At 46.8% G+C, this 22,951-nt stretch overlaps 7 protein-coding genes and 1 long non-coding RNA gene across 11 annotated transcripts; 3 read left to right on the top strand and 5 right to left on the bottom strand.

Annotated features, from left to right (window-relative positions):
* Nucleotides 1-161: 161 nt before the first annotated feature.
* LOC122618295 (nucleolar protein 12) lies at nt 162-1,198 on the bottom strand. The gene is made up of 2 exons (XM_043794633.1): nt 1,038-1,198; nt 162-978 (listed from the first exon to the last, which is right to left on the bottom strand). Exons 1-2 carry the CDS (start codon nt 1,097-1,099, stop codon nt 252-254), a joined length of 789 nt encoding a protein of 262 aa, XP_043650568.1. The 5' UTR covers nt 1,100-1,198; the 3' UTR covers nt 162-251.
* Nucleotides 1,199-1,297: 99 nt separating this feature from the next.
* LOC122618298 lies at nt 1,298-2,015 on the top strand. Its single transcript, XR_006326015.1, has 3 exons — nt 1,298-1,436; nt 1,625-1,772; nt 1,884-2,015. It is a non-coding gene; the product is annotated as an uncharacterized LOC122618298 (long non-coding RNA).
* Nucleotides 1,493-3,378, bottom strand: LOC122618292 (membrane-associated tyrosine- and threonine-specific cdc2-inhibitory kinase). The gene is made up of 4 exons (XM_043794628.1): nt 2,424-3,378; nt 2,216-2,361; nt 1,795-2,159; nt 1,493-1,739 (listed from the first exon to the last, which is right to left on the bottom strand). The coding sequence occupies exons 1-4, from the start codon at nt 3,376-3,378 to the stop codon at nt 1,604-1,606; spliced, it is 1,602 nt and encodes a 533-aa protein (XP_043650563.1). The 3' UTR covers nt 1,493-1,603.
* LOC122618297 (transmembrane protein 11 homolog, mitochondrial) lies at nt 3,283-5,257 on the top strand. 2 transcript variants are annotated; one of them, XM_043794635.1, is made up of 4 exons: nt 3,283-3,410; nt 4,206-4,354; nt 4,424-4,608; nt 4,671-5,257. In XM_043794635.1, the coding sequence occupies exons 1-4, from the start codon at nt 3,364-3,366 to the stop codon at nt 4,833-4,835; spliced, it is 546 nt and encodes a 181-aa protein (XP_043650570.1). In that variant the 5' UTR covers nt 3,283-3,363; the 3' UTR covers nt 4,836-5,257. The 2 variants fall into 2 exon arrangements, with proteins under 2 accessions (XP_043650570.1, XP_043650569.1); XM_043794634.1 differs by lacking the exon at nt 3,283-3,410 and adding an exon at nt 3,856-3,957.
* Nucleotides 5,258-5,533: 276 nt separating this feature from the next.
* Nucleotides 5,534-7,079, top strand: LOC122618294 (peptidoglycan-recognition protein LD). 3 transcript variants are annotated; one of them, XM_043794631.1, is made up of 4 exons: nt 5,534-5,571; nt 5,849-6,142; nt 6,493-6,671; nt 6,733-7,079. In XM_043794631.1, exons 1-4 carry the CDS (start codon nt 5,541-5,543, stop codon nt 7,057-7,059), a joined length of 831 nt encoding a protein of 276 aa, XP_043650566.1. In that variant the 5' UTR covers nt 5,534-5,540; the 3' UTR covers nt 7,060-7,079. The 3 variants fall into 3 exon arrangements, with proteins under 3 accessions (XP_043650566.1, XP_043650565.1, XP_043650567.1); XM_043794630.1 differs by lacking the exon at nt 5,534-5,571 and having other exon boundaries at nt 5,683-6,142; XM_043794632.1 differs by lacking the exons at nt 5,534-5,571; nt 6,733-7,079 and having other exon boundaries at nt 5,683-6,142; nt 6,447-6,572.
* Nucleotides 7,080-7,288: 209 nt separating this feature from the next.
* LOC122618293 (alpha-tocopherol transfer protein-like) lies at nt 7,289-10,555 on the bottom strand. The gene is made up of 2 exons (XM_043794629.1): nt 10,351-10,555; nt 7,289-8,356 (listed from the first exon to the last, which is right to left on the bottom strand). Exon 2 carries the CDS (start codon nt 8,274-8,276, stop codon nt 7,302-7,304), a length of 975 nt encoding a protein of 324 aa, XP_043650564.1. The 5' UTR covers nt 8,277-8,356; nt 10,351-10,555; the 3' UTR covers nt 7,289-7,301.
* Nucleotides 10,556-14,007: 3,452 nt separating this feature from the next.
* Nucleotides 14,008-18,017, bottom strand: LOC122615726 (E3 ubiquitin-protein ligase Bre1). The gene is made up of 4 exons (XM_043790805.1): nt 17,893-18,017; nt 16,530-17,676; nt 15,551-16,440; nt 14,008-15,498 (listed from the first exon to the last, which is right to left on the bottom strand). The coding sequence occupies exons 2-4, from the start codon at nt 17,667-17,669 to the stop codon at nt 14,400-14,402; spliced, it is 3,129 nt and encodes a 1,042-aa protein (XP_043646740.1). The 5' UTR covers nt 17,670-17,676; nt 17,893-18,017; the 3' UTR covers nt 14,008-14,399.
* Nucleotides 18,018-18,232: 215 nt separating this feature from the next.
* Nucleotides 18,233-20,298, bottom strand: LOC122617286 (tektin-1). The gene is made up of 3 exons (XM_043793084.1): nt 19,990-20,298; nt 19,408-19,920; nt 18,233-18,973 (listed from the first exon to the last, which is right to left on the bottom strand). Exons 1-3 carry the CDS (start codon nt 20,160-20,162, stop codon nt 18,394-18,396), a joined length of 1,266 nt encoding a protein of 421 aa, XP_043649019.1. The 5' UTR covers nt 20,163-20,298; the 3' UTR covers nt 18,233-18,393.
* Between the last annotated feature and the right edge of the window lie 2,653 nt (nt 20,299-22,951).

Below are 22,951 nucleotides of genomic sequence, written 5' to 3'. Positions count from 1 at the left end.
TTATAGAGCATAACCCGAACAGCGGCGAGCAGCGAAATTGCCAATGTTAATAACCCAAAAAAAAAAAAAAACTAAAGTATGTTGGATGTATATGTACCATGAATACGACAGAAAAATATGTACGCGAGCGGTACAAAAAATCAAACGGCGTATTAGCAAAATTATTGTACAAGCCAGGAATTATACAGTTTATTTGATCAACTAGAGTAATAGTAAATAAACCGTAAAACAAACTATGCTAAAACCTAAATTCAGTCGGCATTGCGTTTGCGCCGCAGCTCCTTCTTGTTGACCATCCGTCCCTTTCGGTACTTGGTCTGGTTGGACTTTCCGTACTTGAGCTGTTTGCGCTGGTGCTTCGGCACGCTCTTGATGGTGTTGTTGCGGTCCCGCTTGGCCTTCTTCTGGTTGTTCTTCTTATCGAGGCGCTCCTTCTGCTTGAACAGCTTGCTCTGGTGCATTTTCTTCAGCGTTTTGGTTTTCATCAGGCGGTCGAGATCCTTTTTGCTCTTGATGTTGGGCTCCGTAGAGTTGTTGGCTTTTTTGGGCTTCGGCTCCTCTTCGTCCACCGGCTTGGACTTACGTTTGCGTTCGTTGGGATCGAAATCCATGCCGGGTATCCTGTTGGCCTGGTCGGCATCGTCCTCCTCGCTTTGGTCCGCCTGCTCCTCCGGTTCACTTTCCTCTGCCGTGTTGGCACCCAACATATTGCGCTTCGCGGCCAGATCGTTGGTGGTCAGCTCCACGATCTTCACCTGCACTTCGTCATCTTCGTAGGTCTCCTCCTGCTGCTCCTCCTCGGCCTTGTCCTCCTCGGTGAGTTCGCGCAGTGGCTCGAAGGACTTCTTCAGGTGGTTGAAGCCATCCTTTACTTCCTGCCGGATACGCTTGCGCTCATTCTTGAGGTTCTTTTCCAGCTCCGCCTTCGCACGCGATCGTCGCTCGTTCTTTCTTTTCCGGAAGCCACTGAGGAACTCTCTGCGTGATTTGGATTTGGGCATTAGTATCCTCCGTGGATTATTTGTCGGCTTACTTACATGCGTTTCTTGTTGTCGAAGACAACCTCTGTTTTCTTCTTGGGAGCCTTTTTTCTGGTCATTTTCAAAAATTGTGTTTTGCGTTTTTGTTTACGTTTTCAACATGTGCGAGTGGCCAGTGTTACCAGATTACCGAAATACTTTTGCCCGAAACTCAAAGGCACGTTACAATTTAAAATATTTGTAAGCAATATTTATAGTTATCATGTCTTCGTTGTTTTTTACCTTTAATAGTTTTTGCTTTATATGCCCAAATGTCACAAAAAGTATCCAGTGCAAGTTTCAATTTCAGTTAGTTTTTATTTTTAAACTTTTCAAATCGCTTTTCGTATATATATCACATGATTATATGTTCAAGTTCAACAAGTTCTTCTAAAGAAGCATTAACATTACACAATTGTAAGACTAAATCTAGGGAACTTCGTACAACACTACAGTCTAGAACTAAGCAAAATACAATTAACGATATATTCTGTTGCCATATGTATCTGGTATTCGTTTTGTAACTGATATATATTGGGTGTATCATAAATTCATTCGGTTTACGTTGCTCGCTGGCATCGTACTCACTCGTCGTCATATTCCAGGACGAAGAGTTTCTTGCGTCGGAACGATGAGGTGTCGAGGACCTTGGCGGAAGACATGGCGGAGCACGGACTTTCGAAATCGTGTACCTGAACGTACCTGCCCATCGAATCCACACTGAAAGCGGATAGGTTATATTCTAGTCCATGGGTAAGCGATTAGGTGTACTTACTTATTCTTTAACAAATCCATACGGGATTTGCCTTGGTTTGTGTTCAATGGCGTGGAATTTATTACGTTGGGGGTACCCTGATTGGATAGGTCCAGCGGGTCCTCGCCGGAAAGGAAGTCGGAGGCATAGCAATCACGATTGGCAATGGGTGTGGATCCTACCAGCTGGAACTCCACCCGAGGCACCAAAGGCACTCCTTTTGACGAAGGCGAAGAGGGAACTACGTTAAGTTTGGGCTGTGAGGCCGTTATGGGCTTGCATAGATGCAGGACCTCCAGAAAGTATAGCAGGTAACGGAAGGCGGCCGTTTTCCAATTGCACATTCTTCCCCACACGGCGCGACGGGATCGCCTAAAACTACGCGACTGCAAGTTGTTAAGAGTTAGTAATGGTTTTCAACGATCTACTTGGGGGTGCTTACCAGCATGCTCAAGTACATCAGCGACTTGCGCTTCTTTTGCAGGTGCTGCAGCTTGGGATGTGAGAGTAGTTGATCGGCCGTCGGCCTCTGCGCAGGATCCGGCATCATCATGGACTTTATTACGGACTGCAGCTCCAGTGATATTTCTGCATCAAGAGAAAAACCTTAACAACCTGCCATCTGAGTAGCAATTGATTTGTAAACTCACTGTTTATGAACTCCTCGGGCAGGATGCCGTGCCTTAGTTCGTGCCACAGTGGCCCGTTGGAAGGGAGATCCATGTAGCACGCCAGCTCTAGCATGGCGATGCCCAGACTGAAGATATCCGCAGCCTTGGAGAAGTGACCCTGTAGGATTTCCGGAGCCATATACCTCGAATCTCCTTCCGTGGCGTGATGGCTGTTGGCCCTGTCCACATCGATGACCAGCCCAAAGTCCGCCAACTTGCACGTCTCGTCATCCTCGCCGATCAGTACATTGTCCAGTTTTATGTCCAAATGGATGAGATTCCGGTCGTGCAGTGACTTAAGCCCCCTAAGCAAATCTAGCAAGATGTGCCAGATGCGCTCCTCGGGTATCCTTTGGCAGCGCAGCAAGTACTGCTCCAGGCTTTCGCGGCACAGCTCCATTTGCATGTACAGCCGGTCGTACTGCTCCCAGGCGCGGATAAACCGGATGCAGTTCTCATGGCCGGAGAACTCTTCATACCGCCGGACCTCTTCCAGACGCTCGGCGCGGTACTGTTCGCCGCGGAACAGCTGCTTGGAGATCTTGACCGCATATAACCGCCCGTCGGAACGGTCGCGCACCTGGAACACCTCGCCGAAGGATCCCTCGCCCAGTTTGGCCAGCCTTTCGAAGCACTGCTCGAAGTGTGACAGGGACAGGGTGCTCAGTTCTGCCTGGACTGGCGACGAGGGCAGCATACTGGAATCTGGACACCCGGCGTCCCGGAAGGAGATCGCGTGGGCGATCTGTGAACTGTTGGCGCTGCAGGAGCCCAGCGATTGGCTTCGGTTCAGATTGTTGTTGTCCACGGCGACGTAGCCACGCGTCTTGTACTTCGGCGGTCGGAAGCGATTGCTGTTCTCGCCATTGCACTGTTTGTGTCTGTGTTTGTCGTCGTGCAATTCAGGGAGCGGCAGGCGATGATGCTTTTCCATTTTCAATTTTGGGTGTCTTTTCTTATGAGTGGGTGAGTGTGACCATATCGAACGACCGGCGAAATCCCCGCTCGCTTGGGACAATAAGAGCCGGCTAATTCATTTATCACATTTTACTATATTTATTCATCTTTGTTGAAAAGTGAAATTATATGTTTCAATTGACTTAAGCTCCTGTAATTGTGTACAGTTATTAAAAACACTTAATTTGTTTTTTAACTTCATCGACTCACAAATCGTTAATAGAGATGGGAGAGCCTCCTCCAATGATTGAAGAACACAAATACTGAATTAAATGAATTGTTTAAACTTCGCTTAGTTCTATTGACATGTTTTTTTAAATTTAATCGTGCCTTTATGTACAATCTGCTTTTTTCAAGGAGCGTGGCTTTTGCGAATTTCAAATATGCCGCCCACACACGGTATTTTTTCGATGCATTGAAAATAGCAAATGGTATTTGCAGTATTATGCCCATAGGTACCTGGTATATTTTAACGGTCCAACTGCGGCCGCACTGAGTTTATTAACATAGAAAACAACAAATTTATTAGCAAAATGGTTAGCAAAAATATAGAAAGGTAAATACGGCGCCCAGTTACGTGGATGCAGTGGGATTACGCAACGCACTCGACCTGGGTGCAGCCGAATTCCAGATCACAAGTGCACCTACCCTGGTTATGCAATTTACTAGGCGGCTTCTTTATTTATCTCGTCTGGACAATGGCTTCTGTGCTTCTGTTATTCTCAGCTTAATCTTGACCTTAACCTTGAGTTCCACATCCAGATAGCCGTGATTGATTTGTGTGTTGTTCTTCTACTTGCCCAGCACGAGTAAGGTGCCCACTTTCCATGTCATCCGCGAGGTCTACGACAGTTCCAATGCCCACGAAAGATTCGAGGCTGAGCTGGACAAGGCGCTGGAAGCCAAGGTGGACTTCATTATCATAGAGCCGCCTCGCTTGGGCGACGAAACTGGTAAGCTATTGGGAATGTTCCTTTGATGGATTGATATTAAAAGGTTTCACTGATTAACTATCTTCACAGGTCGTTGGATTTGGGTGGGCAACTGCCTGCACAAGACGGCAGTGGCCAATGGAGTGATTGCCCTGGTGGCCAGCTTGCTCTGGCGGGATCGCCCCCTCATTGCAGCACCCGCTTGTGCACTCTCGATTTTTTGCACAGGACTGTACACGGTCTCCTGGAACTATGATCCTTGCTGTCAATATCAGGTATGAAACGAAAAGTTCTTGATTTCCAAGATAAAGCAACTAACTTTTGCTGTACATTCCAGGTAGAAAATAATGACACTGTGTTGGAGAAGCTCCCACTGACAGATGTCTCCTCGCCTGTGATTTTGGGCTACTCGTCCAACTCAAAAACCAAATACTTGCACCGCGGCGTATCCTTCCTCTCGGCTGCTTTGTGCGCCTGGCAGATTTGGAGGTCCTACAAGTAGGGGATTCGAAGGAGCCGCTGAAATGGCCAGCTGCTGGATTGGGCCTGTCCTCTGCGGAGGCGTAATACCTAATAAGTTTAATTTAAGCACATAGGCGAATGCATTTCTTTTAGATTTTCGAACGATTTTAACTCCGTGTACTGTCTTTCGTGAAACTTTTAAATGTTCCCAAGTCCCAGGCTACGTCTCTGACCAGTGGCCATGTCTAGTGTTCCCGTGGCTGCCACTTGAACTGGCGAGCATGCTCATAACTTATTACGGTTCCCAAGCCTAAGTTAGTCTTAAGGGAGGAGCAGCCTCTGCACTGTAAATTAAGCAAAGCCAACCTCTGTGTATAAAGCGAAACCCATTTATGATTGTTATTAGAGTCTAGTTGAAGATATCAGAAAACGAAAGTCAAAATAAACGCAATGCGAATGTTACTCCCCGCTTTAAAGTTGCTCCAGAGTTAAGAGAGAGTTTAAGCACGACTGCGATAAGAGACCCCTTGAGAATTCCCAGCTGATGATTTACGGAAATGTTGTGCTTTATGCGGGCTCTCTCCCTTGTTCTCGTCTCAGTCGTTTTATGCATTCTGCTGGCGGTGGTTGACAGCGCCGCCTCCGATCGATCGATTGGTGTGGTCCAGTGCGAACCGGTGCGGAGTTGACCCAGTGCACAGCAGCACCTTGATGCCGACGAGGCTGCAGCCAGAGCAGTGTAGCCATGGACTCCAGCCACATAGCCGCGCGAGCGGGTAAGTCCCGCTGTAGATAAGAACTTGTCTTGATAAGATATTGTTAACGGGGTGAGATATATCTGCATCTCGACTGGAGATGCCAGTTCCCAGTTAGTGAGTGGTGGCAAGATGCCGATCTTCGTGAGCGCCTACAGTCTGCGTGCCATCAGCAAATACTATGCCCACCAAGATCAGAGTGGCCTGGACAAACTGTGCCACTTGAATAATCATCTGGTCGCTTTTATCTTGGCTAAACTCCATAATGTGTTGTTTGCTCTATATTTCGCTACGATAGCACGTCGTAGTCCCTCGCCAGACGCCGTCTCCCGGTCCACGTACGGCAGCCTGGAATCCATCCCAGACATACACATTCGAGTCGACAAGGATTGCGATGTCAGCGAATCCACTCCCCTGCTGGCAGCTGCTCAGCGCTCCACCAAGACACCCTCATCCCTCACAGCCTCCTCCTCGGCGTCGTCTTCCTGCAACCCGACGCTCCACCGCGACTGCTTCAATTGGCGCTCGGTGGGTCTGCTGGTCATGTGTACCTCCGCCTTGGCACTCGCCGCCTATTTGCTCTGGAGACAAAGTGAGTTTGCCAGCTGATGGAGGACGTGCACGAGTACGTGCTCGAATCGCTTTTGTTACAATAAATAAATCTCAATTAGCTGTGGGTTATGATAAGCTGCACATGTGAGTTTTGCTGGGCAGGCGAACATTTATTCAATCAGCAAATCTAGTTATGTACGAAATATACATGTGATGTACATATATGGGAAAAAATGTTTTTAAATAAACCCCTTTTCTTTGATAAGCTAACTAAAATACTCGGCTTATTTTTCGTACGCATGCACATGACTCAATGTAAAATTTTTCGAAATTTGCCTTTATAGGTTGACAAAGCCACTTAATGACTGAATCACTTTGCACTGCTTGCAGCCCAAGCGCCTGACTTTGGCTACCGACTCAGTCTCATTGGGCATGATATATGGTCGGATGTGGATCTTCAGGGTCGGGGAACTCTCTTGGATCCGATCAGTGTCTGCACAGTGATCTTTACCCATACCGAGGGCCCCGGGTGCCATGATGATTGCCCGGAAGTATTGCGTAAGCTGGAAGTGAGTAAATCGGAAATATACGAGCATGCATTATGATTAAAGCTAAATTTATTCATCTTAGAGGTCGCATCTTGGGGAGCTGCCCTACAACTTCCTGGTCGCCGGTGATTGTCAGGTCTTCGAGGCACAAGGATGGCACTCTCGGAGCCATTTCCCGGGGGATCTTCCTGGAAAAGACTCTTTGGTGGCGGCCTTCGTGGGTAACTTCAGCGGGAGACCACCCATCCCTTGCCAGCTGATGGCCGCCCAGGCTCTGATCCTAGAATCCCTGAAACGCCGCACACTGCATCAGGAGTACCAACTGTACGTGGTGGGCAGCAATACGGACGCACTGCAGCGCGAACTGAGGCACTGGCCGCACTACGCGAGCCACCAAACGGCCAAGTGAATCCACATAGACACACGGTTCCAAATGATTCCTCTCGTTTATTGTACGCCAAACACAAACAGTATACAAAGAAGCGCAGGATGAGTAAAGCGGGTGCCACCGATAAGCGAATCTGAGATCCCCTGGATCGGGCGCTGGCCAAGATCGGGGGACCGGCGAAGCGTTGCGCATTGGGTTAACGGATGATGCCTAAGACTAAGGACTATAAACTTAAATAACTAGAACTGGGCCAGCCGCATAGGCTAGTCGAACTCCAGTTTCCGAAAGCTGCCTTCGATGGACTCGATTTGTGAAACGAAGTTGGGTCCGCCGGTGGAGGCCTTTTCGGCATTGAAGCTGCTTTTCCGCTGGATGCCGCGATCAGAGAGCAGAGTGCTCTTGTCCAGGCCGAGGATGAGGTCCCGCTTGGTCGCCAGCTCCTGCTTCCACAGCTCGATCATCTCACGCATGGGCACTTTGCCACCCATTTCCAGCGGCAGGCAGCCCTGATCCACGCTCTTCATCAGCTCCTTTTCGCTGCCGTAGATGATCAGGCGGTTCTTCATCTTGGAACTGACGCGGTTCTTCACGAAATCAATGAGCCACTTCAGCGTGGATGGCACGTTGATAAGGTGGATCTCCTTGTGACGCATGGGCAGCGATTGCTCACCCCACTTGAAGATGCGCGCGAACTCCGTGGGATTCCAGTTGGTCACATGCGCCGTGGTCACGCCGGAAAAGTCGCCCACATGCGTCAGTCCGGTGATCTGCGTCTCCTGATCCTCCATCAGGCACTCGTAGGTGAGGAAATGCGCCTTGGCCTGGTCGCAGCTGGTGTGTATCTTCGGATTCAGCCCCTTGGCATTGATGACCACCACCCGGCGACCGTGCTTATCACGCTGTGGCACCGCAAAAATGTATCCCTGATCGATGAGGTCGCCGAGTCGCGGCTCCAGATAGTCCAGCTGGGTGCTCATGTGCGGGAACGTGCGCCTGATATTCAGATACTTGAGTAGCGTCTGCTCGGCCATCGGCACACTGAACTTCTTGGCGCGCAGGAAGCGCAGCAGGAAGGTGTCGTCGCATCGCACATTCCGCAGATCCTCGTTCTTGGCCACCCAATTGCGCAGCTGCTCCAGGCACTGCTCCCGGGTGCATCGATCCTCGCGCAGCTCCCGCTTGGCGATCTTCAGCAGGGCCTCCGGCAGCACTGTGCTCTCTCCCTGATCCTGCACCATTCTGGTTTCCTTCTGCGCTGGAAGATCTGCGGTTCGTTGTGGCTACTGAGTGGTCACGCGCTGAGCATGGATTGCGGTCACTACAAAGAAAGATAAGGAGTTGTGCATTAGTCGGGTTTTTTCTCATAAGCGAAGCGTATGATTAAGAGTATGTGGTGGCAGAGATTGAGTTTACTTACTTACTTACTTATAGAATATGTTATTAAATTAAATAAGGAAAACTTGTCCAAATTAACAGATTTTTTCATTTAGAAAGCTTAGGTAAAATATCACATTCTCCATGATCTTTATAATAGTTACTCAAATGAATATCAACTATCGACTAATCCAAGTTCGTATTACTTTGCCTTCGGTTTAGTTAATCCAATCTCTGTAAGGCGCCAACAGCGAAACTTATTGTTTAATAATTCTGCATATGTTTATCAATAAGATTTAGTGGGGGTCTTCCCATAGAAATTAGTTCAAGGTCTCAGTGATCTCAAGGCGAACGCCACCGGATCACGGATCGCTGTAATTTGCAAATATTTGCTAATTAAAACTCACCAGCGACGCGTATTTGTTAAAACAGCGTCCAAAGGCGAAATGGACAATGCAAAAGCGACGAAATGAAAAAAAATGTATAAATTATTCACTTCTTTGTTGTCAGGCAACCCATAAACCGACCAAATGCCATTATGGCCACACATAAAACATGGCAAAAAAGCCAAAAAGACCAAAAATGAAGCAGGCAAATTGGTTCAAGTTCAAAACTGTTTACCGAAAGCGGGTCAAAAATCAAAAACCGTATATGACTAATACGCAGACAAAACGATCGTAATTAGCTAGTACAAGAAAGAGTTTCACTGTTTGAGCATCGCCGAGCATCGCCGCCGATTGCATAACAATAAAGAGCGTGGAAAGTAAAGAAAACTGTGAGGAAAGCGACTGAACAATGCCCCCCGTTTTGGAGCCACTGTTTGAGTTTTGGGGGATAAACAAAGTGCCAGCCTGGGATGCATCAACACGGTCGGCTTTATACCAATACCAATATTTGCACACAATTTGTGATCCGAACTGCGGATGGATTTGATTGTTTTAATGCGGATTTATGGCTTTATGGCCGCTGGCCCTTTGTCCGCGCACCTCGGACCTCAGACCTCGAACCTCGAATCCCAGATAATCGAGATAGAAATGCCTTTTCCCATGACATCGACCCATTTGCATACATCTCTATCTTATATGTATGCTTGTATCTTCGGTTCGAATGTTGCGAACTCTGTGCCATTTAATTGATTCGAAATTTTGGTTGAAAATTTGCATTCGACGTTGGTGTTTTTTTTACTTTTTTTCGCTGTCGGCTTTTCAATTTTCGTTTTGTCGGTTTTCCCCCCCCCGCCAACTGGAAATGCTGCGATTTCAAAATGTCATTGGGCAATGCGCCCGTTGGATCCCGCTTGCCATCTCTTTCGCTCGCCATCTGCCCCACTCTTTCGCACTCTCTCACAGGTTTCAACATGTTTATTAGGAGCTCGTTGTGGCTTGCGTGGCTTTTGTGTGGCCAACTGAACGGGCCAATAATGCAACAGGCGGTGCAATCGTGGCTTATTTGGTAATTGTTATTCCACCGCCTCCTTTATGCTCCTCGCTGATTGATTTGGGAAAAGGTTTCGTAGTGGAAAAGGCTGATCATGTTTGCGTTTTCAAAGGCAGCACACAATTGCCAATCCAATTTGGCTAAAGGTTAATTGGATTTTCATACGTCTTGCGGTAGTTGATTGCTTTTTGATTAAATGGCGCATGAAAAGTTAATTTTTCGTTGGCTTAATATCAAAAAAACTAACTTCGCGAAAGATTAGGTACAAGTTATTATCCTATAACATATGGTTATTCTTGTTTGCTCCATAAATGCTGCATTTGAACACTCTTTCTTGGTATTAATATGTTTGGAAAAGTATTAAAAATGAAATGCTGTTTTTGATTTTTAATCCTTGTACGCTTGTGCTATCCTATTAATATATCCTTTGCGTTTCAATAGTTGCTATATCCTTTCAGTTGTTCTCGAAATTATCACAAACACGCACAGTTTGACACTTACACTCCTGTTTTCGATTCCTTGATCGCTTTACTAAGCACGTCACACGCTGCGTATGCGCAATGCCAAACGCCCGTTTCGCAGTCCTTGATAAGGGAACTCTTGGATATATGAGTAGCTCGAGATATTGTCGAGATATAGTCGAGATATAGCTATGTCAGACGATCTTCGAGAGACGACGCGCCGATTGAAATGTACGTCCAAGCAACGCGAGGTCCAAACAACGAATGACGCTGGCTGGAGAGGCCTCGTCTAGCAAAACAACGCAAAAGCCCGAGGAGAAACAAAAATTGTTAAAGAAATTAACTGGATTATATAATCGCCATACCACCACAACCGCACACCACGTATCTATGTATGTATGGCTCAGTGTATGAGTGTCTGAGCGAGGGATTCGAATGCAATCTGATCGGTTTGTGCGGTGGGTAAATGCTGCGACTTATGCTGCTGCTGCTGCATGGAGATTTAGCTGAAGCCGGAGTTGGTTATAGTGTTGGAGATGGCGATGGCGATGGAGGGAACGAGTTTTTAGCCAGCCGAAACTGAAAGTACGAAGTACACGAACCTTTTGGCCACATGTTTTTTGGGGGAGAGTCAGGGGGTAGAGCCAGGCGTAGATCCCAGCCATCAAAGGTAGCCATAAAGTCTTAAAGAGCTGCTGTTGTTGGGCAATGTCAGTCAGTCATTCAGTTAGGCTGTCAGTCAGTCAGTTGGCCACTTGACCACTTGGCCACCAGATGCTGTAGATCAGGTTCGCTAGCGGTTCATTTACGACTTTCCTTCCCAGTTATTGCGCCCACTATAGCTTTATGAATCCATAGATGCATTCCCTACGCCTTACGTTTTCATGAACATTTCATTCATTAGCTCGGTTTGAAAAACATTGAGTGAAAAAATTTGCATTTTCATGGCCCGACTTGAGGTGGCAGTGAGGCGAGAATGGTGGCCAACCTTGAAATTGCAATCCCCCGATGGTAATGATGCTGTCGCCATTGCTAATGGCCCAAACACCTAATGATCAGCCGGCGGATACGTCATCTGCTGACATCGTGTTGTTTATCCAGCTCTCCAGTTTCAGTTCCAGTTCCAGTTTCAGTGCCAGTTTCGCATTGCGACTGCAGTTTACGGCGCTGGGAAATGCGTTGGCCCTTTCGGATATTTCTTGGACTCTTTTTTTTTGGACCCAGGGCCGTGACGTGGGCTTGGACATTTGAACATGTGGACATTTGGACATTTGGACATGTGAGTGGCGTTGGCATTTCGGCATTTCCCAACCCGAAGGGCGTAGGTCCAAATGCACGGGGGGATTCATTGAGTTGCGATCATCAGCATGCTAATATAATGATTAGTTGCCCCACGCCCGTGGGCGAGTTGATTGGATGGATGGATGGATGGGCGGACTGGGCACGCCCTGAGTGCTAAGCAATCATTAAACTGCAGTGTGAAAATGCCTTTGTTCGATGCTAATTAATGTTGATCTTGTTATGAGCCTTGATTCAATGACAATTTCGTTTATTGATGGCTGAAAGAAGGCCACTCGGGAGAGAGTTCCCTTCGTAGCCTTGGTGGTTAAGTGAAAGACTCCATTTCATTAGCATTTAGATAGCTATGTGGCAAGGAGGACCATCAACTGTTGAAAATTGCATATTTTTGGAAACTACATAAGTACATAAATGTCTAAATAAAAGGCGATTAAATCCATCATTTAAACCCAAAGTGGTTTCATCCTTGATGGAGACTTCCGTGTTGGGATCTCCTGGAGTCTTACGACCCGGTTATTCCCCCGATGGCAGCGATAACCTTCGCCATTGTCCCTGACCAGCGCGGATTGACCTACTCCAGTGGGGCAGGCACATTTTAAACAGATTCGTTATGTTGGTAATAACCGCACTCGCTTCGCCAAGTGCGCGGTGTAATGTGCTCACTCATCGCTGGCACGATTTTAATTCCTCACTCTTTTTACATTTATTTCGTTTCGTTTCGTTTTTACCTGGTCTGGCTGGCCGCATAACGAGTTTACGGCAAAGATGCCCCAACAACCCGTCCAATTGCTCCACATCAGCTGGTAGGTAGCCCGCTCATAAAGATGCCGCCACCTCTCGATGCGAACAATAATAATAATTTTTAATAAACACATTACATGGCGCAAAGCGGACGAAACAATTTGCAATTTCTGTGAATCGAGGGGGGGTACATCTGGTTGGATTGGGTAAATTTTTGATATGGCAGAGGTAAAACCTTTTTTCGAAATATTCAGCCGTGCAAACAAAACCGACTCGACTGCCCACAAGATTTTACGCAGCTTTTGTGATTTTGGTCTTAACCAAAATTAACGGCGAGGAAAATCAGCGGTAGGGCTTAATTATGGTTTCCACATTATCTATCCATACATTCTCTTTCTGGCTGCTGGCTATTTTCAGGTCTTTCCTGATCCACCGAAAATGGCAGATGTTTGATGTTGTACGAAATTTGCATATCATTTTTGGGGATTTACAGAACAATAATTTATCATCTAGGCCTTTTTAGGGCATCGATGAGGGGGCTGTTTGGCCAATACGCAATACACATTTTGTTGATACTGGCGCAGTTACCACGAGCCCACTTGCCCAAGGTAAATAAATTCTTGGCTCACTTTTGGTCGCAAAATTGCGTCAACTGTTAATTATAATTGCACAAGACAATGTCGCTGCTCTTGAGCCATTGTAATAAATACTAGGTACCATAATTACTGGGGAATGGCCAACTGGGCTGTTCTGGCCAATTTGAACCAATTTGAACCTAACACGGCTTACCTAAACTAGATTTGCCTCCACATCTGTGATGCAAATTACACATAAGGCACTTTCCGAAAAGACTTAAATACAGTTGTACTCACTTATCTATTAATAAATAGATCACAATCAGTACGAAATTGCCCATTTATACCAGTTGAGCTCAAAGACCCAATGGCATTGTGTAGAAATGCTTCTAAAATTGGAATTTTTGTATATGATACAATAACATTAAGTTAAAACCTAGAGAAATGTGTTTTTGTAGAACATATTTGTAATTTTCCCTAATCAACTGTATTACACATAAATTTATATTAATGGCAACACCGCGTATGCGTAATTATTTGTTTTGGCAGAGAAAAAAAAAACTAACAGAGCTTTTCAAAACCCGATAACCTGTTGCGCGCCAAAGGTAACAGGTTTCAGACAAACATCGATGTTATTAACATAAGTACATACGTGGGTGCTAACAGCGTTAACAGGTGGATTTTATGTGGAGAGATGAAGTGGATTCAAATTCATGATTTCTGATCATTAGTTTCTTTATTCATGAAACAGTGTACAGAAAGAACGAACACACTTACACACAAACAAAAAACAATCAAAATTATTTGTGTTCTGCTGAACAACAATTTCCGATCATACATTATTACAATTACTTATCAATTATAACCAAGTTAGCAGCCCTTGAAAGCAAAGCGCGACTTTTAAACGGATTCTCCGACATGTTTATACAGTTGATATCTATGCTATGTTTGATCATTACAATAGGAGTAGTTTACTTAAGACTACAATATGCTTAATATAATCTAACTGAATGCCAGACAGAGAACAAATAAGAACCTACACTTAAATTGGGGGTCAGAATAACTTGGGGCACGCTAAACAATAGGTTTTAGCCATTTATTAGTGTTCGTACATTTAGTTTTCAAATTAAATCATTTAAAAATAGTTTGATTTACAAAAACTAGAAGCTACATAAAAACCGCGACACGATCTCGCGGCACTCATAATGAGATGCATTTGCTTGGCGCCAGAATGAACAAATTCAAATAATTGCCATGGGGAATCTGGGGGAAGTTATTCGGAGACTACTTAACCAAATATTAGTATGTAGGTAATATATGCATAATGAATAATAATCCGGCATGAATGTGTGTGTGTGTGTGAGTGTGTGTGTGACTGTCTCTGCTTGGGCGTGTGGGAGCGGTGTGTGTTTTGTGTATGAATAGGACATGACCGGAACGTATCTAAATTAACGTTACGGGGTCTATCGCTTATCTACTGCAGATATAGCCTATGATAATCGTTGGCGCCAAAGGCGCAGTTGCATTTGGGACACTTCCGCTGCCGCGTTTCATACCGTGTGCGCAGGCAGTCGTAGCAGAAGACATGGAAACACTTTGACAGAACAGCATCCTTCCGCTTCACCTTGCACGAGGGACACGTGAGCGTTTCTTTGTATTCTCGGATCTCTTCAATCATCACCTCGTCGATGGTGGTGCCCGACATCTCCATCTTCTTCATGCGCTCCGCCTTGCGTTTAAACTGCGCAAGCTCCTCCTGCAGCCGCTTGGTCTTGTAGGCCTCTGCCTCCAGCGAACTGGTCTTCTCCGCCACCACTTGCTGCGCCTCCTTCATTTGCGCGTGATACTTTTCGAGATGCAGCTTGAGGTCCGCAGCCGACTGCGCCGATTCAATCGCCTTGCGTTTGTGCATCTCCATGGCTTGCTGCCGCAGCATCAACTCTTTCTCAATGGAGGCGACTGTGGCCTGCAGGCTGCGTTCCTTCTCTTCGAGCTTACGCAGCACAATGTGCATGGCTTCGATTTGCGTGGTCGCCGTTGTCATTTGATCCTCCAGCACCGTCTTTTCCTCTCTCAGCAGTTTGTGCAGCTGGTTGGCCTTGATGCGCTCCGACATTAGCTTAAAGTTGGCGTCGTCCTTCTCACGCAGCTGTTGTATGAGCCGGGAGTTCTGCTCCTGCATGTCCTCGAACGCTTGACCGGTAACCTCCATCTCGTTTAGCAATGCCTCCTCTTCGTGAGAGCCGACAAACGGTCGCGTGTAGTTCGCTGTACCAGGGGCTCCACTGCCCCAAGAATTATCCGTGGGCTTGTGGTTGGCCATCTGTTTTTGCAGCTCGTACTTCTGCTCCTCCAGTTGCTTAATCTTACGTAACGCCTCCTCGTCGGCCAGCTTCTTGCGTTCCTCGCGCTTGCTTTCCTGCAGCTTCTTTAACTGCTGGCGCAGCTCCTCGATCTCGGAGCGCAGCTTCTTTTCGGTGGCCATCAGCTGGACCTTGTCGCGCTGATCCTTCGATACGCCTTTGTACATATCCAGCAGGAGTTTCATTTCTTTCTGGTCGTTCAGCGCTTTTCTGTAAAACAAACATGGTTAAACAGATTATCTTTAATTCTGAATAAACTTACTTTAGTTGCGCCTTCAGATCCCGCACCGTTTCGCTTTCCACTGCCTTGACATCCTTGGCCTTGACACCATCCTTGGAATCCTTTTCGTTTTTGACGGGAACAGCATTGGTAGCAGAAGTGGTCGAGTTTCCGGGTCCAGGAGAATCCTTCTTCTCAGCTGCCGCCGCATCACCAGAAGTGAGCTTCTCCTGCTTGATGCCGTCCTTCACGTCCTTACCACTGCCATCGTCATCAGCTTCGTCTTCAGCAGAGTTATGGTTTTCCTCCTTGATGGCTACGTTGGTGTCGTTGCCGGAATTCGTTTGGTTTGTTTGACCACTGGCGGAAACGTTGTTGGAGTTCTCCTCCTTGACACTTGTGGAGTTCTCCTGTTTGATTTCTTCGCCTGCCGCACCACTCGCCGCCTGCAACTTGTTGCCTTCGAGTGTAGCTAGAGCATCGGCCAGCTCCTGACGCAGCTTTAAGTTGTCCGTGGAAGTGTCCTTGTACTTTCGCTTGTAGCGCTGCACCTCCCCCTTTAGTTGGCCATTGTGGTTTTGCAGTGAGGTGATCAGGTGGCGCATCTCGCGATTAATGGGTGCCGTCTGCTCGTTAGCTGCCATGTTCTGCTCGAACTCAATGCGTAGCGCTTCATACTCCTTTCGGATGAGGGCTAGAACGTCCTCCATCTGGATCATCTCGCTGCGGACCTTCTTCTGGGCGATAAGTTCCTCGCTCTCCATTACTTCGATTTGTCGCAGATGCTGGTTCTTGCTTGTTTGCAGCTGGTTTCGGGTCTCGTCCAACATGGTCTTTATCTGCATGGACTCGTTGTAGAGCACGGAAAACTGGCTCTGCAGGCACTTGTACTCCGTGGTCTCCACAATTACCGATTCTGGTAACTGTCGTATCTGGAAAGGATTTCAAGGATTAAGCATAAACATAAAATCACAAATTATAACTCGTAATACTGCGAATACAAAGTTCATTTAATACATACATCCATTTTCAGCTTCTCCACCTCCTTGAGGGTTTCGCGATGCGTGGCGTGGAGCTTATCCAGCTCCTGCAGTCGGTTGTTGGCCAGTTCGCGGTACTCCTCTAGCTCCTTTTGCAGCTCCTCCAAGAGCTGGCTATTAACGCTAGTGGTGGCGCCGCCGGTGCCTGTGGAAGTGGGTGTCTTTGCACTATTGGTGCTCTTATTGGGATCACCGTATATCTGGTGGTAGGCCTTCAGCTTCTCAATGGCTTCGGCCAGGTGGTTCTCTAGCTTATCATTCCGGCAATGGATCTTCTCTAGGTCATATTGCAGTTCGTCTATCTGGTTCTTCAGTTCGGCATTCTCCGTCTCCTTGGCGGTGTGCGCGTCCTGGTACTCCTTCATCTTCAGCGACATGGTGTGGAACTTCTCGTGCAGCGAGGTATTCAGATTCTGGAGCTTGTGATTCTCGCTCATGATCTCGATGTGCGTTTGCTTCAGCGTTTCCTCCAGCGCATGGACACCGGCCGATGGCGTTGTGGTTTCCGCATCGCCGCTGGACTGCTGCTGTTCCTCCTCGCCGCCAGCTCCCGATCCGGAACCGGACCCAGCCAGACTATCACCTTTCAAGACATGAGTTATCTTCTCATTGCGTTGCATTAACCTATCAATAACCTGTACGATCTTGGCCACCGCCCTCTTGGACACTTGGACGCGGTTGGCCAGCTTCTCGTCCAGCTCCTCCTTGTCCCAGGTGGACAGCTGGGCGAGAAACGAGGTGGTTACCTCGTTCTCATTCCGGTTCTCCAGTTCATCGGCCGTCTCGGCATCGAAGCGCTGCAACAGGACCCGTATGTCCTCGTTTAGCTGATTCCAATACCTATTGACCACGTTTAGTACGGCGTCGTCCTGCGTTTGCCGCTTTTCCAGCTGCTCGATACGATGTCGCAGTTCCGCCTCCGTTCGCATCCGCTGTTCGATGCGCTGGGCGAGCTTCTTGTTCTGAAACTCGAGCACCTTGATGTCCATCTCCTCCAGTGTGGACACCGGCCCAATTAGATGGGGCTCGAAGTGCACCTTCTTGATGGGCGGCTGGCCGGCGGCTGCAGCGGCCACCAAGCAGCTGCTGCCGGTGGCGTCGTCGGCGCTCCGTTTCGACATCCTTGCACTGCGGAAAGGGGGACAGAGAGGACGAATAGGACTGATTGCAGTTGTGAATACAATTGGGAGTGCTGAAAATTATTGATTTGCCCATTCGTGGCTGTACTCCATTTTTTATCGTGTGCGGTGGAGGCGGTGGCGGGAGAGGCGTAATGCTCCCGCCACTGCCGACATCGCCAGGCCTGCTGGGTACTCAAAATCTAGAACGTGGTGGGCCACTCACCTTAATCTCAGGTTTATACACTTTTAACTTAACATTAATTAAGGTTTTCTTTTGCTTTTCTACGTTTTGCCAGGCTTCATCAATATCGAATGCGGGCTGCGGTCACACTTGGGATTTTCACAGCAGTACGGTAACACCATTCGTTTTACTCCCTCGCATTTGCGTTCGTGTTATCGATAACTGGACGTAGGTGCTTATCGGTAAATATCGAATTGGCAACTACAACTAAAAATACTAGATTGAATGCGGGAAATTTAAATTTAAATATATTGGCTTCGACATTTATGCGGAAAAAAACAATGCAATGCTCAATTTAAAAACGCATTTAAAAGCCATTCTATTGGTAACTGGAAATCGAAAGTGAATTTCAATTTATTAAGTAATTTGGGATCGAACACGAAATGCACATGCATCTAATAATTAGATTTTAATTTGATTATTGGTGGCTGGGCTGTGTGGCGACTACTGGGGTGGTGCGGTACTGGAAGTAGTGCTGCCCGACTAAAATGTTTGGTACTTCAGGGCCTGTCGCAGAGTCATGCAGTCGACCTCGTCGATCTTGCAGGTGTTCGCCTTGATATTAATCTCCTCCTCCTGCATCACCTGGACGTGCATCAGGTACCGCATGGATGCCTTGTTCTCGTTCAGCTTCTGGTTGAGCTTGCAGACGGATGCCTTCAGGGCCTGCAGTTCATTGTAGAGGGCATCCTGGACCATGTCGCAGGTCAGCTCCAAGCCAGGACGGTGGGCCCGATTGCTCAGTCGCGTCTGGCACAGGGTAATGGCCCTCTGCTTGTCCATCATCTCTTTCTCCAGCTCGGTCATGTTGCGCTGCACCTGATGGATGTGGTCCATGGTGTCCTTGTGCTTGTTCTCCAGGCACTGCTTCACGTGCTTCGTCTCCGAGATCCTGCGCTCGAACGCCTCGTTTGTCCTGTCCGTCTGGTTCTGCATGTCCTCGCAAACCTGCTTCAGCAGCAGATCGATGTAGGCCCGGAGCTGCCCGGCGGACACCAAAGCCTTGGCGTTGGCCTCCAGATTCTCGTACGTCTGCGCCTGCCACTCGGTCAGCGAAAATTGGCTAGGAAAGGAAGAGGAGGGGTGAAGGCATAGGGAAAGTCAGGGAGTCATGGCAACTATCAGGTCGATTTATATGCTCGCAAATAAATCACTTAATTCCAATCCAATGAAGTAGTCCCAGGACAACTCTATCCAATATCACCTAGGAAACTGCGGTTTCATTGTTAGGTTTGACCTTCCTCAATTCGATCCCCAACTAAAAAGGGGAACAGCTACTTGACTTTGTTATGGAAATTATGGGCAAGTTAATAGTAAAAATCAATGTATATCCTCCAAGTAACTTCTGAAGTGCATGTACTGATAATGAAAACGAATTGAAATACCCTATCTAACGTAATCTAATTTTTGTATGTGACCTACATCATTATTCCCCAGTGAGAAAAGAGAAACCCCTACCTTTGCGATTGACACATAACCCAGTTGGCAAACACCTACCAATGCTGTTTGGACAAATCCTGTCCCTTAGCTAGGTCGTGCTGGAACTCCTTGAGCTTCAAGTTCTTCTCGTCGATGGCCAGTGACTTATCCTTGGCGGCCAGATCCTGATCCAGCAGATAGATGGCGGCGCGCAGCTTGCGGATCTGCTCCTCGGCCTCCTTGAGGGCGGCATCGGCCAATCCCTGACACCCCTTGATCACCTTGAGCTCACGGCGCAGCGAGCGGTCCACCTCGTCGTCGCACAGATCCACACCAATCCGGCCTTCGCGAAGGATCAGACACTGCTTGCAAATGGCCAGCGACTTGTCCTTGAGGAACTCAATGCAGTTCAGCACCCGATTGCGGTAGGTGTTCAGGGCCTCATCCTCCAGAGCGGCGGTCTTCTTCTGGCGATTCAACTCGTCCACCAGGAATCGGATTTCGCTCGTCCGTTCGCGCATATGGTGTTCCACCTCTCGTTGCCAGTTCTTGGTGGTGTCCTTCGTTTCGTCCACCACGCGACGCGATTCCCTGCATGAAATAGGGTCACCAACTTGAGTCCGCTCCCAAGGAAAACGGCCTACCGCCCGATATACTCACTCCACGATCCGTTCGGCCAACTTCTCCTGGTCGCAGGTGATCCGAAACTTGATCTTGTTGTTATAGTCCCAGTCCTCCTCGGAATATCTCGGCGGGCACTTGGCCACCGGACCCAAGTGCTTCCCGGCCAGCTGCAGGCCGCTGATGCGGCGCGACTTCAGGTTGGGCAACATGTTTCTGGCTGGGATTAGGTGCGATTACGATTGCATAAGCGGCGTATATGTACGAAATATATGCAAGTAGCGCTTAGCAAAATGGGCAAAGGGGAACTGTCACTGCAAATCTCTACACTCGATTGTACCCACCTGGCACACTTCTCGAGACCGGGCAGGAAAGACCGTATGTACCTGGCTGGCTGGCTGCCTGGCTCGGAATCTCAGCCGGAGTCGGAGGAGAGTCGCTGGCGACCTGAGTGGCCTGCCCTCCGCTCCCGCGGGCATGTTTAATCGATTCATGCTAGGGAATTTACGGTTGCCTAGCGGTATTTATTGTTATGTTGCTGGCTATCCCCCCACCGAACACCCCTAAGCATACACTGCACAAAATTGAGGTATTTAACCTAATACCATGATGCCGTGAATAATAGCTGAAATATACCCAACATTAATATGTCTCTCAGTGTATATGAATAAGTATCATATATCTTCTATATGATAGTTTGATTATTGAGAACGCACATAATGCCCCTCATAACCCATATGTTCCCACATCCTAGTCCACTTTCCGCTCAGTGTAGCAATTCCATACGACCGTGTGCATGTGCTTGTCCAATGCGCTTGTGCCGTGTGTCACCTGGCAGTCAGTCCAATTGGGCACACAGCGCTCAAATCCTCAAATGCCGAAGGAGCTAAAGGAGCCGCCGGCGCTGCCGCCAGCTGCTGCTCCTGCACCTTGCGGTCCCGTCTTACGGTCTTACGGCATGTCTATAAATAGTTTTCCAAGTCCGTGGGGTATTCCCCCCCCTTGTTGGACCGACGACGGCGACTCCTCCTTGATCGATTTATGCTAACATACTTTCGCTTTTGCGCCTCCGTCTTTTCACTTGGAGCGGTCGTTCGTACATTCGACTTTATTGCAAAGTTTTTGCCATTAATTATGCTAATCAATTGCCATTTGCGTGTCCAGGTGGGAATGACTAAAAATAAAGAACTTCCGATGATTGGTTTTGGCCTATGAAATGGCAGTGTACAACGGGCACTGGAAAAAATTGTACCCATTGAATGATGAATGAACTAAGCAAATAAATAATATTTACATTTCATATATGTTTTCAAACACAAATGGTTTACTAAGGGTAATTAAACATTATATCCAGCCTTCATGGGCTCTCAAACCTCCTCAGCACAGTTTGAGAGCCGCTGACAAGCCCCTATTTTTCGGTTGACGGCGCTTAAAAGCTCCCAAAGCTTCGCAATGAGCCCCCCAAACAAGATTCTGTTTTGTTTTTTGTAAAATTAAGTTTTAATATATTACGATACACATTTGCCATATACATCTTTTATATCCACATAGTCGCATATACGCACTGCGCTTACAGCTAAACGATAGAAATGTACAATTTAATTAACTAGGATCTCTGGCTGTCGACGTTGCAATGCTCGCTTTGTATCTTTTGGATTGGATTCTCGAGTTTCGTATTTCGGGTTTCGCGTTTCGTTTGGCTTCAACGATCTTATGGCTTATGGCAGCTCTCATCCAGAACTGAACTCTCTTCTATATCGACCGGGCTATTTTGGTGTGCAATTAGAGCCGCTTAAGTGGGCCACGCCCCCTTTGGACAGTACTTCCGCCTACCAAATACAAAATAACTACAATCAAGCCTTTTGTTGTCCCGCTGCCTCTGTGGTTTTTTGTTTTTTGTTTCTATGGCTTATTAACAGTGAACTTTGAAATTCTTCGAATTCTAAGCTGGCCGTGGCTTCATGCGGAATCGGATAACTGGTCAACTGGTTAACTAGTAGGTTCACTTTGCTGGACTGTACAGTTTGGGGCACTTGGCCCGAACCCGGCCTAAAGGCGAACTTGGTTGTTGGAGCTGCACCCTGGCAATGGGAGCCCTGAACGGCAGATGGCGATCTGTGCTGGAGGATCAGTATCTGTTTCAATTGGTTAACTTGGCTATCTACGAATGGGTGTAACTCTCTGCACTTAGTGTTGCTGCTGTTTTGGTTTCGCCCATGATCTTGGGTCTTGGTTTAAATTCATTTACTTGCGATTTGTTTGTTTATTGTAGTTGGTAATAATTTGTTGCTAGTTTTTCGTTTCGTTACTTCTTGCTTCCCCTCTTGTGTGTAGGCAGTGTTTCTTCATATTTGGGGTTTTTGTTCGATATTCTCTTCTGGTTTCCCTTTTTTTTGTTTTTTGTTTTGGGTTTTTGGTTTTTTAACATATTTCTTGGCTTTAGCACATGGCTCTGTTATGTTTACTAACAATGAAAATAAGACATTTCCGTCCACAAATGAAAACAGTTTCATTTTTGGTTTTTTGTTAGGGTTTTTCATTTTTGTTTCTTATATATAGAAAATGATTGTTTAATTAAATACAAAATACATTTAGCAGTAAACAAAACCAAACACAAAGAAGTAAGTGTACAATGAAAAAAATATATATGTATTTATATATTCTGTTTCCTAATTTCTCGATTTATTTTTTAATAGTTTCTTCTTTCTGTACTTTAGTTGGTAGTTTATCATTTTTATTAAGTTCTTTATTTGCATCGCACACTTTTTTTTAGCTGCTTGTAACAAAAATAATTGCTTCTGAGGTATTTATTTTTTGTTTATATAAATATTCTTTATACACATAACCGTTTTAAGTTTTAGGTTTTAGGTATTAGTCGCTTTTAGTCGCGTTTTTCATAGTTTCTCATGTTTCCTATTCCGTTTTATTTCCGTTTTTATTCTGTAGTTGTCTTGTCTTTTTAAACAATTCAAAGCACCTTTTGATTATATTTGACATCTTA

The sequence above is a fragment of the Drosophila teissieri genome, chromosome 3L (assembly GCF_016746235.2).
Source record: "Drosophila teissieri strain GT53w chromosome 3L, Prin_Dtei_1.1, whole genome shotgun sequence".
NCBI classification, from domain to species: Eukaryota; Metazoa; Arthropoda; class Insecta; order Diptera; family Drosophilidae; genus Drosophila; species Drosophila teissieri.
This window is presented reverse-complemented; position numbering and strand designations above follow the sequence as displayed.

Excerpts from the sequence above, each read along its gene's own strand:
- LOC122618292 (XM_043794628.1), bottom strand. The coding sequence starts at position 3,378 with ATGGAAAAGCATCATCGCCTGCCGCTCCCTGAATTGCACGACGACAAA. Across the intron at positions 2,362-2,423 it reads GCCCGAGGAGTTCATAAACA|AAATATCACTGGAGCTGCAG; the intron begins GTGAGTTTACAA and ends CTCTTGATGCAG. Across the intron at positions 1,740-1,794 it reads ATGGATTTGTTAAAGAATAA|TGTGGATTCGATGGGCAGGT; the intron begins GTAAGTACACCT and ends ATCCGCTTTCAG.
- LOC122618294 (XM_043794630.1), top strand. The coding sequence starts at position 5,683 with ATGCCGATCTTCGTGAGCGCCTACAGTCTGCGTGCCATCAGCAAATAC. Across the intron at positions 6,143-6,492 it reads CTATTTGCTCTGGAGACAAA|CCCAAGCGCCTGACTTTGGC; the intron begins GTGAGTTTGCCA and ends CACTGCTTGCAG. Across the intron at positions 6,672-6,732 it reads AAGTATTGCGTAAGCTGGAA|AGGTCGCATCTTGGGGAGCT; the intron begins GTGAGTAAATCG and ends TATTCATCTTAG.
- LOC122617286 (XM_043793084.1), bottom strand. The coding sequence starts at position 20,162 with ATGTTGCCCAACCTGAAGTCGCGCCGCATCAGCGGCCTGCAGCTGGCC. Across the intron at positions 19,921-19,989 it reads TTGGCCGAACGGATCGTGGA|GGAATCGCGTCGCGTGGTGG; the intron begins GTGAGTATATCG and ends TATTTCATGCAG. Across the intron at positions 18,974-19,407 it reads GATTTGTCCAAACAGCATTG|CCAATTTTCGCTGACCGAGT; the intron begins GTAGGTGTTTGC and ends TTCCTTTCCTAG.
- LOC122615726 (XM_043790805.1), bottom strand. The coding sequence starts at position 17,669 with ATGTCGAAACGGAGCGCCGACGACGCCACCGGCAGCAGCTGCTTGGTG. Across the intron at positions 16,441-16,529 it reads TGGAGAAGCTGAAAATGGAT|ATACGACAGTTACCAGAATC; the intron begins GTATGTATTAAA and ends AATCCTTTCCAG. Across the intron at positions 15,499-15,550 it reads GATCTGAAGGCGCAACTAAA|AAAAGCGCTGAACGACCAGA; the intron begins GTAAGTTTATTC and ends TTTGTTTTACAG.
- LOC122618293 (XM_043794629.1), bottom strand. The coding sequence starts at position 8,276 with ATGGTGCAGGATCAGGGAGAGAGCACAGTGCTGCCGGAGGCCCTGCTG.
- LOC122618295 (XM_043794633.1), bottom strand. The coding sequence starts at position 1,099 with ATGACCAGAAAAAAGGCTCCCAAGAAGAAAACAGAGGTTGTCTTCGAC. Across the intron at positions 979-1,037 it reads TTCGACAACAAGAAACGCAT|AGAGTTCCTCAGTGGCTTCC; the intron begins GTAAGTAAGCCG and ends CAAATCACGCAG.
- LOC122618297 (XM_043794635.1), top strand. The coding sequence starts at position 3,364 with ATGATGCTTTTCCATTTTCAATTTTGGGTGTCTTTTCTTATGAGTGG. Across the intron at positions 4,355-4,423 it reads TCGCTTGGGCGACGAAACTG|GTCGTTGGATTTGGGTGGGC; the intron begins GTAAGCTATTGG and ends CTATCTTCACAG. Across the intron at positions 4,609-4,670 it reads ATCCTTGCTGTCAATATCAG|GTAGAAAATAATGACACTGT; the intron begins GTATGAAACGAA and ends TGTACATTCCAG.